We start from the raw sequence: 14,715 nt of genomic DNA, 5'->3' as shown, positions 1-14,715 counted from the left end.
AATTGTTAGATACATCTTAGCACAAAAAATGGCTTCAAATTATCAAGAGAGGGCTGCAATAACATTATTAAATGGTGAGCTCTAGATGACTATTAACAAGGTTATAAAATGGGGCAAGAGGTGGGAGGGGTGTAGGGCACCTACATACCTAGTCACATTTTTAAAACATAATTATCAGATGGAAAAACAAAATGGTGGATGGGTCTGGCCAACATGTGGCACAGCTCCACCTGCTAGCCAGGGACCTGCAACTGCTAATGTTAACATAGCATCTTTCCATTATAAATATTGACAAAAAAGTGACTCAAAAGTATAATCCAGCATAGACTGCCTTTTCTAATGCTGGAGATGTTCAATGATTCTAAGAAAAGTTGTTAGATTTACTAGAATAGTACCAGGTATGAAGGACTTCAGTTAAGTGGGGAAACTAGAGAGACTGGGGTTGTTCTTCTTAGAAGAGAGAAGATTAAGGGGGAATTTAATAGAGATGCTGCAAATTATGAGGGCTTTTGATAGATAAATAAGGAGGAACTGTTTCCGCTGGCAAGAGGTTGGTAACCAGAGAAGAATGATTTAAGAGAAAGGCAAAAGAACTCAAGGAGATGAGAATTGTTTTTCTGCAGCAAGTTGTTGTGGAAAGCACTGACTGAAAACGTTGGTGAAAGCAGATTCAGTAGTATCTTTCAAAAGGGAGTTGGATGTATACTTGAAAAGGAAAAATCTGCTACGAGGAAAGGGTGAGAGAATATTTGGATAGCTCTTTCAGAGGACTGGCAAAGGCACAAAGGGCCTAATGACTTCCTTCTGTGCTGTACGATTCAATCTGCGAGCTGTACTTATCTAAAGTGGAAAAAGCAATTAGGTTACATTAACAGATGGATATAGTTCAAAACTAAATAGGCCGTATTATACAAAGCATTATCAGATCCTATTTGGGAGTACTGCATGCTGTTTTTGCCACCTAATCACATGATTGCTAGTAATGTCTTTGAGAGGACTAAGAATTCCAGGTATTGGGAATTTTAATAATGAAATAAGATAAAGAAGTTGCAACTGTTTTCCTTGGAAAAAAGAGGAAACTTCAAGTTAATACAAGTTTTCAAATTTTAAGCGAAAATTGAACCAAGCAAATTGTTTATTATGATGAAAGCATTAAGTTTATATTAGGGGGAGAGGCATTGGTTTGGTGATAATCTCACTGGAATAGTAATGTAGAGACCCAGGCTAATGTTCTGGGAACAAGGGTTCAAAACCCCACCAGTAATGGTGACCATGAAACCATTGTTGATCATTGTAAAAACCCAACTGGTTCACTAGTGCCTTTTAGGAAAGGAAATCTGCCGCCCTTACCTGCTCTGGCCTACATGTGACTCCAGACCCACAGCAATGAAGTTGATTCTTAACTGCCCTCTGAAATGGCCTCACAAGCCACTCAGTTTAAGGGAAATTAGGGATGGGCAACAAATACTGGCCTTGCCAGTGATACCCACATCCCATGAAAGAATAAATAACATTTGCAAAGAAAGAATGCATCTAATAATATTAAAGAGTTGCTGTAAACTTTAAAGAGCAAGATAGTGGGAGGTGGGGGAGCAAAGGCTAATTAGCCCTGAGAAAAATTGAAATAATTTTGTGGAAGAATGTTAAGAAAACTAATTTATGCTTAAAAAATGCAGATACTTTTGCACAGCAGATTGTGTAAATTTTGAATGCCTCCCAAGTCATATTCAGAACTGATCAGGAGGTCGATAGATATAATTTAGATTTCTACAAGGACAATTTAAGTAATCATCAAAAACTCATTTAAAATGCTTGCTTTATAGTTATATGCTATGTAAGGCAATGTTGGTCCATCAAACAAACAGTCAGGTATCTAGTACTATAGAAATGAGATACCAATAAATGAGGATATGTTACCAAATATTTAACATAATTATCTTGAGTGGCAATATGTTGTTTTAGCATGGATTCTCACCTTATGAGATGACTTTGCAAAGATTATTAAGTAAAGAAAGCATTAGACCCTAGTGGTAGCCACATCATGCCTCTGAGACAGGCAGAGCAGACACCAGTACTGGACAACAAGTAAAAGCCTCGAACACTGTGTAGAGAACCAAAGAGCATCATGTTATCCCATTAAACACACAAAATGAAGCGAATGCCATTCGCAGAACCTTCACACAGCAAAGATCTGATCAGAGCCAGCAGTTAGGGAAAAACTCCAATAATTCAGGAGGCTCATTTATTTTATAGAACATTAGAGGGAGAAGAGGACACCAACATGATGATTTAAATCTCTGAAAGCTGACCCCATGACCTAACCTTATTCTTCTGTGGAGGGTCAGAATGAAGAAGAATTTTCAATTCTTTGCTTCAATTCAATATACTGACAGCAGAACAACCTTTGTTTTTACCATTAAGCATGTGCTGGTTTGTGTGCTGGCCATCTTGCAGGGTCTGGGCACCTTCCCTGCCACCAGGACCTGGAGTCCCTGAAGCTGCTGGAGCAAGGACCTGAGGAATAAAATATTTTCACCTTATTAGGCAATGAGACTAAAGGTTTGTGTATTATAACCAAACAGATATTATTTTTCCAATTTAGGTTTCCCCTTCAAGGTTAACCTGCTGAAGACACAGAAAAACATGGTGTGGGCATCCACATGAGTGAGGCCAATGCTTCTCCAAGCTAGGCAGACAGGTAGCTTTCTTTTGGGAAGATGGGAAACTGTGTCAGCTTTATGTTAGACAAAGCTGACATTAATCTTAAAAGCTGACAGATGGCAGTACTGAAGGATGAGACCAACAAGGTCAGACTGAGAATGCATAAATTCAAATGTTAAAAAAAAGACTTGCATTTATATAGCAGAGGAGGGACTTCCATTTATATGGAAAGACTAGGGAGGCTAGGATTGTTCTCCTTCAAGCAGAGAAAGCTAAGAAGGAATTTTAAGAGGAGAAACAGTTCCCACTGTCAGGAGTGTTGATAACGAGAGGATGCAGTTGTAAAATAATTGACAAAAGAACCGGGTCATGGAGTGGGGAAAGAGGAGATATTACTCGCGCAGTTATGACCATGTGGCATTCGGTCTTAAAAGGATGACGGTAGAAGATTCAACAATAACTTAAAAAAAAATAAACTGGATATATATTTGAAAAGGGAAAAATTGCAGGGTTATGGGGAAAACAGAAACAGTACAGGACTGATTGACTAACTCTTTTCAAAGAGCCAGCACAGACACAATGGAACAAATGGCCTTCTGTGCAGTAGGATTCATTAATTCTATCACTGATAGGGAAGAAAGCTGCAGGGCGACTTTGAAGTTGTGATGCTCTGTTAGTCAAAGACAGGAGTTTTCAATTCAACTAAAGTGAATTTTGGTCCTTTGGAGGATGAGACTAGGGAGATGCTTAATCAATATTTTGCCTCAGTTTTCACGGTAGAGGACACTAGTACCACCCCCAATAGTAACAGGTAGTGCAGAGGATATAGAGAAGGAGGAGCTTAGAACTATCACCATCACTAGAGAAAAAGTACTGAGCAAACTATTGGGATTAAAGGGTGACAAGTCCCCAGGACCTGATGGCCTACATCCCAGGGTCTTAAAGGAAGTGGCAGCGGAGATAGTGGATGCATTGGCTATAATATTCCAAAATTCCCTGGGTTCTGGAAAAGTTCCAGTGGATTGGAAAAATGCTAATATAACACTCTTATTCAAAAGTGGGGGAGGGGGGGGGAAGGCAGAAAGTAGGAAACCATAGACCAGTTAGTTTAACGTCTGCCGTTGGGAAATTGTTAGAATCCATTATTAAGGAAGTAGTAATGGGGCATTTGGAAAGTCAAAATGCAATCCATCAGAGTCAGCATGGTTTTATGAAGAGTAAATCGTGTTTGACTAATTTGCTAGAGTTCTTTGAAGATGTGACAAGCAAAGTGGATAATGGGGATCCTGTAGATGTAGTATATCTGGACTTCCAGAAGGCCTTTGATAAGGTGCTGCACAAAAGATTAATACACAAGATAAGATCGCACAGAGTTAGGGCTAATATATTAACTTGGTTAGAGGATTGGCTAACCAACAGAAAGCAGAGAGTCGGGATAAATGGGTCTTTTTCTGGATGGCAAGCTGTAATTAGTGGGATGCCACAGGGTTCAGTCCTTGGGCCTCAACTATTTACAATCTATATTAATGACTTGGTTTCAGAGATAGAAGGTGCTATGGCTAAATTTGCAGATGACACCAAAATAGGTGGGAAAGTAAGTTGCAATGAATAAATAAGAAACTTACAAATGGGTATGGACAGGTTAGGTGAATGGGCCAAAATTTGGCAGATGGAGTTTAAGGTGGATAAGTGTGAGGTTATCCATTTTGGTCGGTAGAATAAAAAGATGACTTATTTAAATGGAGAGAAAGTTCAGAATGCTTCAGTGCAGAGGGATGTGGGTGTCCTTGTGCATGAATCGCTGAAAGCTAGTATGCGGGTACAGCAGGTAATAAGGAAGGCAAATGGAATTTTGGCATTTATTGCTAAAGGAAGAGAGTATAAAAATAGGGAAGTGTTGTTGCAAATGTACAAGGTATTGGTGAGACTGCACCTGGAGTACTGTGCACAGTTTTCGTCCCCTTACTTGAGGAAGGATGTAGTTGCATTGGAGGCAGTTCAGGGGAGGTTCACTAGATTGATTCCAGAAATGCAGGACTTGTCTTATGAGGAGAGATTGAGCAGTTTAGGCCTATACTCGCTAGAGTTTAGAAGGATGAGAGGAGATCTAATTGAGGTATACAGGATGCTAAAGGGGATAGACAGAGGAGATGTGGAGAGGATATTTCTCCTTGTGGGGCATTCTAGAATGAGAGGCCATAGTTTTAGGCTAAGGGGTGGTAGATTTAAATCAGAGATGAGGAGGAATTACTTTTCTCAAGGGTCGTGAATCTGTGGAATTCACTACCTCAGAGTGCAGTGGATGCTGGGACACTGAACAAATTTGAGGAGATGGACGGATTTTTAATTAGGAACGGGTTGAAAGGTTATGGGGAGAGGGCGGGAAATTGGAGTTGAGGCCGAAATGAGATCAGCCATGATCGTATTGAATGGCGGGGCAGGCTCGAGGGGCTGAAATGCCTACTCCTGCTCCTAGTTCTTATGTTCTTAGGAGAGAGATCCTACAGGGACTTAAGACAATTTCAGTAACTAAGATAATGGAAAGGTAGCATTGTTCAACATGTGGGACACATTATCTAGATAGCAAGGCTAGTCAACACACCAGTGTATTAGGACTCTCCAATGATGATGATCTGAAATTTGAAAGCGAGAAAAACATCTCGACATGTAACGGAGGCACTATTCATCAAACAAATTCCCTACCATAATACAACGTCCATCACCAAGAGTGTTCAGTAACACCACTATTGACTGAGGTGAAGGACAAATCTTGACTGAGCTTATGGCAAATGGTGAGGGAACCAACAGGAGGAGGACCTTGACTCTGCTACCCTTGCATTATGGGACCTTGTCCCTCCTACTTATACTGTCAAGGAAATGTGCATTTTCAACTGGAGTCCAGATACTTGGCAGTATTGGTAGGAGGGACATCTGCAGTTTTTGTGAAGACAAAGTTTCATCTTAATACTGGGGCCACCTTTCATCGTATTGTGTGGCACTTACTAGCATGCTAAATGGAACAGATTCAGGTAAGAAACAGTAGCTCAAAGCTGGTGTCTATGAGGCATCCTGTGGGCCATCAGCAGCAGCAGAATTATATTCCACCATAATCTGTAAACTCATGGCCTGCATGTCCTTCATTATATTTTTTAATTATTATTTGTTCAGGGGATGTAGGCGACGCTGGCTAGGCCAGCATTTATTGCCCATCCCTAACTGCCCTCATTCAGAGGGCATTTTTTTTTTAAAAAAAAAGAGTCAACCACATTGTTGTGGAGTCACACATAGGCCAGACCAGGTAAGGACAGCAGATTTCCTTCCCTATAGGAGAAATCGTCCCTTAGGAAAGGACATTAGTGAACCAGATAGGTTTTTACAACAATCAGCAATGGTTTCATGGTTATCATGGCAATCTTAATTCCAGATTTTTAAAAATTCAAATTTAACCCTCTGCCGTGGTGAGATTTGAACCCAGGTCCCTAGAGCATTACCCTGGACCTCTGGAATACTAGTCCAGTGATAATACCACTATGCCACTGCCTCCTCTACCATTACCATCAAGCTAAGGGACCAATCTTGGTTCAATGTGCAATGTAGGAGAGCATACCAGGAACATCACCAGGCACAACTAAAAATGAGGTACCAACCTGATGAAGATACAACAGAGGATGAGAAACATGTCAAACAGCATGTTACAGACAGAGCTAAGTGATCCCACAACTAACGGATCAGATCTAAGCTCAACAGTTCTGCTCACATCCAGTCGTGAATGCTGGTGGACAGTTAAACAACTAATGGGACGAGGAGGCTCCACGAATATTCCCATCCTCAAAGATAGGGGAGTGCAGCATGTCAGTGCAAAAGTCAATGTATTCGCAACCATGTCCAGCCAGAAATGCCAAGTGGATGATCTATCTTGGCCTCCTTCTGAGGTCCCCTGCATCACACATGCCAGCTGTCAGCAAATTTGATTCACTCCATGTGATATCAAGTAATGGCCAAGGCAATTGATACTGCAAAGGCTATGAACCCCAATAACATCCTTATGCTCCAGAACTAGCTGCTCCCCAGCCACGCTGTTACAGCTACAACTCTGGCATCTATCCAAAGATCAACCATCCTGCAGAGTTATCATTGACCAGAAACTTAACTGGACTAGCCTTATGGTGTGGCACCATGAACAGGTCAGAGGCTGGAAATTCTGCCCAAAAACTGTCCAACATCTACAAAAAAAAAATCAGGCATGCGATGGAATACTTTCTACTTGCCTGGATGAGTGCAGCTCCAACAAAACTCAAGAATCTTGTAGGACAGAGCAGCCTGCTTGATTGGCAAGCCATCCACAATCTTCAATAGTCACTCCCTGCATCACTGTGCACAGTGTGTACCATCTCCAAGGTGCACTGCAGCAACTCACCAAATCTCCATTGACTACACTATCTAAAAAACTTGTGAACTCTACTGTCTAGAAGGACGGACAGCAGGTCCATGGGAACATGGTTATCTGCGAGCTCCCCTCCAGGCCACACACCGTCTTGGTTTGGAATTACTTCACCATTCTTTCAACGTCGCTAGGTTAAAATCCTGGAAATCCGGTCCCTGTAACACTCTTGGTATCCTTACACCACATGGAAAACAGTGGTTCTAGAAGGGAGCTCACCACTCCCTTCTCAAGGGCAATTAGGGATGGGCAATTACTACTCTTGTCAGCAATGCTCACATCCCATGAGCAAATGAAAAAAATACAAACAGTAAAAAGTGAAAAATCAAAGCAGTCACCATTTACTCACTCCTCAATTTAATCAATCACAAAACCACCAGAGGACCTGTTTCAGACTGAACCCAAACTGCATTTCAGGAATAAGTTTAGGCTCTGGTTCAAATGGCGATTAGACTATAATAAAAGGTACAAATGAATATAAAGCAAGGCATTAACACATGGAAGCATTCTTACCTGTTTGCTTTTTCCAAATTTTCCACCTTTTTACGGAGTTCACTGTTTTCATTCGAACAGGATTCCACCCTAGTAAGAAAAAGGTGGGCAGTGATGAAAAATACTGTTGTCAAACTGACTATTTAGGAAAGGGATCGACTGTTCTATTAAAGTTATGCTGCTATCCAGGAGGGAAATAGCAAATGAAATTTTATCAGTAGACTATTTTTGAGAGAAAGCACATGTATTCCATGAAACATGTTCTTAAAGCAAGTTGGATAAACTACTCAATTTATCTCTCTGAAACTGTTGGTTCACTGTCTGGAAGGAGGAACAAAGCTGTGGCTGATGCACTCTTACTTTGGTAGAGTGGTAGTACAGTCTACCGCTTGTATCTGATCCACCTCATTTTCCTGGGCCAGGGCTTACTGCATATTCTCACAACCAAGAGGTGCCCGGCAATACAAATGTGAAGAATAGTTGCCATGGATCCAACAATACAGCACCAGAGAAGATGATAAAGGACTTCAAAGGGGCAGAAAAATCCCCTAATATTGGAAGGAACATTCCCGCTGAAGGCCCTGATGGAGATTGAGACCTTCCACATGCAAGTCTCCCTGAAGCCGCCTGGAGGGGATGAGGCCTCTGTAAAACCCTGAGCCGGAACCTCAGTGCCTTCATCACCGCCGTCACCTCAACATGGTGGCCCTAGGAAGTGGCTGCAACTGGAGCAAAAAGGAGGAAAATGAGCCAGGGATCCGGGCCATGTAGTGTGCTTGGGAGGGAGGGCCAGCAGTGGATCTGGCAGGGGTGAAAACTCCGGTTTAGAGCTGTAAGGTGGCAGTGGATCTCAATATCCAAACTTTCTGCTATGCCTTAATATGATTTCTTAGGCAGGGGTATGAAGGAGAAACTTCTCCATGTTATCTATGCTAATGTTATCTATGGGAGCAGGCAGGAAAGTGGAGATGAAACAGAAGGTCATCCATGATTATGTTGACCGGTGGAACAGGCTCAAGGCACTGTATGGTCCACTCTTGCTTCTAGTTCTTAGTTCTTATGCTCTAATATCTCAGATCGAGACAAGCCATACCTCCAACCTAGCTAAGAAAGACAAGACACACCATTTTAACTATCCTATTCCCCCAGGCAGAAGAGGCATTGTAACCTATCGGACCCTAGAACTATTGATATGAACTCTGAGATTTAAAAATCCACTTTATTTGATTGTTTATGAAAAATTGAAGATTGCTAGAGATATAAGCCACAAGGAAAGAACTTGCCTATAAATAGGATTCTTCACATCATTGTGACATCCAAAGTGGCCAATGAATTACTTTAGAAGTGCAGCCACTCGTGTTATTTAGAAAGACGTCGGCCAATTTGTTCACAGACTGTGTTGCCTGCACACTAGCTGGTACTTTTCTACATTACAGCAAATGAACAAATACAAGATAATTATTTTTAGCGATACTGATTAAGGGTTAGGTTAGGACACCAACTGATAGTACCATGAGATTTTTTTTTAACATCCATTTGAACAAGCAGACATGGATTGAATAACTCATTCAAAAAACTGCGATCCAGATTTTCAGAGTTGTGAAGTCTGTAGTAGATACTTAGAACTTTAATTTATTTCATTGCAGCATGGTTCCTGAAATCTGCCTACAGTGGATACTGGACAAATTGGTATGGAGGGTGTAAGGTGGTGGGTGGAGGCATGGATTGACATGAGTTTGCACCAAGTTGGCATAGGGGCTATAAGGAACCATGGGGATAAGTTGGGGGGGGGGGGCATGTGGTGGCATGGGTTGGTATGGAGAGTATGGGTTGGGGCATAGATAAATGGGGGGGGGGGGGGGGGGGGGAGGAGAGGGGGTGAGGGAGCGTGAGACTTAGAGGGCCTAACTTTCAACCGCACAACTGGGATGAAGTCCAAAGGCACCGAGGCGAGCTTTTTAATCAGCCTGTAGCTGCCTCCAAACTGTCTGCAGGAGCAGCAGGCCTGACCCCAGCAAGCACCTGCCAACAATGCCCCACATCCCCAAACAAAGATCCCATTATCCAGGGTACTTTCCTCCCCTGCTCCCCGAGGTGGGTCTGGCAAGCTGGGAAATTTCCTGATTCTGTGTACCTCCCTTGAGAGCAAAAATTCTGGCCTGTATCTCAGATACCATGTAGCACTCCTTCAGTACTCCACTGAAGTCAGCCTTCAACCCACAACTTTGACTCAAGAGGTGAGAAAATACTCTGAGCAAAACTATAAAAAAGGGCATTAGCTACAAAATTATCAGGATTACTGTGACTTTAAATAATCAGACTTACTTTTTTTCCAGCGTATCCATGTATTCCTTTTTCTTTCTTCTGCTCTCTTGGGCAGAGATCTGCCAACAACACATATTATCACAGTTTGTTTGCTATCTGGGAGAATTTAATTTTGAGAACTTATGATAGACTTTCATGATTTATAATCATTAATACGCACTTAAGCTTTACTTAATATTGTACATGTTAAGCTTTCACAAAGAAATAGGAATCAGTTTCATGCCTGGAAATCAGCAGCTGAGGGGCCCAATGACCTACTCCTGCTCCAAATTCAAATGTATATCTAATCTCCTAGTCAAAACATATTTTGAAGTTAGCTTCCATGGGCTGTATTAGTTTTCTTCTCACCTTAAGACTTCCACATATATTGTAATAGAAGATGCATTTGACATTCAATGGCATTACCATCACTGAATCCCCCACTAACAACAGCCTGGGGGTTACCATTGACCAGAAACTGAGCTGGACTAGCCATATAAATACTGTGACTAGAAAACCAGGTCAGAGGCTGGGAATTCTGTGGCGAGTAACTCAGCTCCTGACTCCCCAAAGCCTGACCACCATCTACAAGATACCTTGGACACTTTGTTTCAGGAGGTGGTTACACCTGGCAGATTAAGTACCTCAAATACAATCAGTGGTCAGGATCAGCAGGGTGTGACTGCAAGTGAGGCAGGTAGAGGGATCCTCTGTTCAGGAACAGAGGAGCCTCAGCTCTTGACCTTGTCCAACAGGCACAAGGTACTTGCTTCCTGTGCGGAAGAGGAACAGGGCTGTAGGGAGGATGAGCCAGCTGACCATGGCACCATGGCACAGGAGGCCATTCAAGAGGGGGGAGCAAAAAGACAAGTGGTAGTTGTAGGGGATTCTATAATTAGGGGAATTGATAGCATCCTTTGTAAGCAGGATCGAGAGTCCCGCATGGTATGTTGCCTGCCCGGTGCCAGGGTGAGGGACATCTCTGACCGGCTTGAAAGGATATTGGAGAGGGAGGGGGAGGATCCAGTTGTTGTGGTCCACGGTGGGACAAATAACATAGGTAAGACTAGGAGAGAGGACCTGTTTGGGGATTATCAGAAACTAGGAACTAAATTAAAGAACAGGTCCTCAAGGGTTATAATCTCCGGATTACTACCCGAGCCACGTGCAAATTGGCATAGGGACGCAAGAATAAGGGAAGTAAACACGTGGCTAAAGGAGTGGTGCGGGAAAGAGGGGTTCCATTTCGTGGGGCACTGGCATCAGTATTGGAACAGGAGGGATCTGTACCGTTGGGACAGTCTCCACCTGAACCGATCTGGGACTAATGTTCTAGCGAAAAGGATAAATAGAGTGGTCAACAGGACTTTAAACTAGAAAGTGGGGGGGGGAGAGAAGGATAAAACTCCAAGAAGTATGACTAATGGGAAACAAAGCAGCAGGTTAGCGCATGGGGAGGGTGGATTCAACTTCATGGAAAATTATGAAAAAACTGAAAAGAAAGGAGAGCCCAGGAGAGGCTATTAATAAGTCTCCAGAACACAGAATAGGACAGAGTGTTTGGAAAGGGCTAGGAATCTAACTTCAAGCACATCAGATAAAGGGACGACAATGAGAAGGGGGACGGGAAATACAGGACTGAAGGTGTTGTATCTGAATGCATGCAGTATACGAAATAAGGTAAATGAGCTTGTGGCGCAGATTGAAATTGGCAGGTATGATGTGGTGGGCATCACGGAGACATGGCTGCAAGGGGATCAAGACTGGGAGCTAAATATCCAAGGATATACATCCTATCGAAAAGATAGGCAGGTTGGCAGAGGGGGTGGGGTTGCTTTGTTAGTAAGAAATTAAATTAAATCGATAGCAAGAAACGACGTAGGGTCAGATGATGTAGAATCTGTGTGGGTAGAGTTGAGGAACCGCAAAGGTAAAAAAACCATAATGGGAGTTATGTACAGGCCTCTGAACAGTAGTCAGGATGTGGGGCACAAGATACACCAGGAGATAGAAAAGGCCTGTAAGAAAGGTAAGGTTACACTGATCATGGGAGATTTCAATATGCAGGTAGACTGGGAAAATCAGCTTGGTAGTGGATCCCAAGAAAAGGAATTTGTGAAATGTCTACGAGATGGCTTTTTGGAGCAGCTTGTGATGGAGCCCACTAGGGACAGGCAATTTTAGATTTAGTGATGTGTAATGAGGCAGATTTGATAAGAGAGCTTAAGGTGAAGGAACCCTTAGGAGGAAGTGACCATAATATGATAGAATTTACCCTGCAATTTGAGAGGAAAAACCTGGAATCAGATGTAACGGTATTACAGTTGAATATAGGCAACTACAGATGCATGAGGGAGGAGCTGGCCAGAATTGACTGGGAGATGAGCCTAGCAGGAAAGACAGTGGAACAGCAATGGCAGGAGTTTCTGGGAGTAATTTGGGAGACACAGCAAAAATTCATCCTTAGGAAGAAGAAGCATACTAAAGGGAGGACGAGGCAACCATGGCTGACAAGGGAAGTCAGGGACAGCATAAAAGCTAAAGAGAAAGCATACAATGTGGCAAAGAGCAGTGGGAAACCAGGGGATTGGGAAGCCTACAAAGACCAGAGGACAACTAAAAAAGAAATAAGGAGGGAGAAGATTAAATATGAGGGTAAACTAGCCAGTAATATAAAAGAAGATTGCAAGAGTTTTTTTTAGATATATGAAGGGTAAGAGAGAGGCAAAAGTGGACATTGGGCCGCTGGAAAAGTAGTTGTGGGGAACAAAGAAATGGTGGAGGAACTGAATAGGTACTTTGCATCAGTCTTCACCGTGGGAGACACGAGTAACATCCCCAAAGTTCAAGAGAGTTGGGGGGCAGAGGTGAGTATGGTGGCCATTACCAAGGAGAAGGTGCTAGGAAAACTGAAAGGTCTGAAGGTGGATAAATCACCTGGACCAGCTGGATTACACCCCAGAGTTCTGAAGGAGCTAGCTGAAGAGATAATGGAGGCATTAATGATGATCTTTCAGGAATCACTGGAGTCAGGGAGGGTCCCAGAGGACTGGAAAATCACGAATGTAACCCCCCTGTTTAAGAAGGGAGTGAGGCAAAAGATGGGAAATTACAGGCCGATTAGCCTGACCTCAGTCATTGGTAAGATTTTAGAGTCCATTATTAAGGATGAGATTTCAGAATACCTGGAAGTGCATGGTAAAATAGGGCAAAGTCAGCATGGTTTCATCAAGGGGAGGTCATGCCTGACAAATCTGTTAGAATTCTTTGAGGAGGTAACGAGTACGTTAGACAAAGGAGAGCCAATGGATGTTATCTACTTGGACTTCCAGAAGGCTTTTGACAAGGTGCCGCACAGGAGGCTGCTCAGTAAGATAAGAGCCCATGGTGTTAGAGGCAAGATACTAGCATGGATAGAAGATTGGCTGTCTGGCAGGAGGCAGAGAGTGGGGATAAGGGGGTCCTTCTCAGGATGGCGGCCGGTGACTAGTGGAGTTCCGCAGGGATCAGTGTTGGGACCACAACTTTTCACTTTATATATTAATGATCTAGATGAAGGAACTGGGGGCATTCTGGCTAAGTTTGCAGATGATACAAAGATAGATGGAGGGACAGGTAGTATTGAGGAGGCGGGGAGTCTGCAGAAGGATTTAGACAGGTTAGGAGAATGGGCAAAGAAGTGGCAGATGGAATACAACGTGGGGAAGTGTGAGGTTACGCACTTTGGTAGGAAGAATAGAGGCATAGACTATTTTCTAAATGGGAAGAGAATTCAGAAATCTGGAGTGCAAAGGGACTTGGGAGTCCTAATCCAGGATTCTCTTAAGGTTAACTTGTAGGTTGAGTTGGTAGTTAGGAAGGCAAATGCAATGTTAGCATTTATTTCGAGAGGACTAGAATATAAAAGCAGGGATGTGCTGCTGACACTTTAAAAGACTCTGGTCAGACCACATTTAGAATATTGTGAGCAATTTTGGGCCCCGTATCTCAGGAAGGATGTGCTGGCCCTGGAGAGGGTCCAGAGGAGGTTCACGAGAATGATTCCAGGAATGAAAGGCTTAACATATGAGGAACGTTTGAGGACTCTGGGTCTATACTCAATGGAGTTTAGAAGGATGAGGGGGGATCTGATTGAAACTTACAGAATACTGAAAGGCCTGGATAGAGTGTACGTGGGGAAGATGTTTCCATTAATAGGAGAGACTAGGACCCGAGGGCACAGCCTCAGAGTAAAGGGAAGACCTTTCAGAACAGAGATGAGGAGAAACTTCTTTAGCCAGAGAGTGGTGAATCTATGGAATTCATTGCCACAGAAGGCTGTGGAGGCCAGGTCATTGTGTGCATTTAAGACCGAGATAGATAGGTTCTTGATTGGTAAGGGGATCAAAGGTTATGGGGAGAAGGCGGGAGAATGGGGTTGAGAAACTTATCAGACATGATTGAATGGCAGAGAAGACTCAATGGCCTAATTTCTGCTCCTATGTCTTATGGTCTTATACAAGTCAGGAGTGTAATGAAATACTCTCAACTTGCCTGGATAAGTGCAGCTCCAACAACACTCAAGAAGCTTGATACCATCCAGGACAAAGCAGCCCGCTTGATTGGCACCCGATCCACAAACATTCACTCCCTCCACCACTGCTGCACAAGATGCAACGTAGGAACTCACCAAGGCTCCTTAGACAGCACCTTCCAATCCACCACCCTACCATCTTGAAGGACAAGGGCAGCAGACACATGGGAACACCACCACCTGGAAGTTCCCCTCCAAGCCACTCACCATCCTGACTTGGAAATAGATTGCCATACATTCACTG

General features: G+C 43.0%; 1 protein-coding gene across 1 annotated transcript in view; it reads right to left on the bottom strand.

Annotated features, from left to right (window-relative positions):
* Positions 1-14,715, bottom strand: part of creb3l2 (cAMP responsive element binding protein 3-like 2) — a 102,002-nt gene that overhangs the window by 28,266 nt on the left and 59,021 nt on the right. Inside the window, exons 7-9 of the mRNA XM_078568533.1 lie at positions 9,920-9,978; positions 7,616-7,684; positions 2,415-2,514 (exon numbers count right to left, since the gene is read on the bottom strand). Of these exons, the coding sequence (XP_078424659.1) occupies positions 2,415-2,514; positions 7,616-7,684; positions 9,920-9,978 (228 nt within the window). The remainder of the gene's footprint in view (positions 1-2,414; positions 2,515-7,615; positions 7,685-9,919; positions 9,979-14,715) is intronic.

The sequence above is a fragment of the Cetorhinus maximus genome, chromosome 22, assembly GCF_964194155.1.
Source record: "Cetorhinus maximus chromosome 22, sCetMax3.hap1.1, whole genome shotgun sequence".
In the NCBI taxonomy this organism is placed as follows: Eukaryota; Metazoa; Chordata; class Chondrichthyes; order Lamniformes; family Cetorhinidae; genus Cetorhinus; species Cetorhinus maximus.
This window is presented reverse-complemented; position numbering and strand designations above follow the sequence as displayed.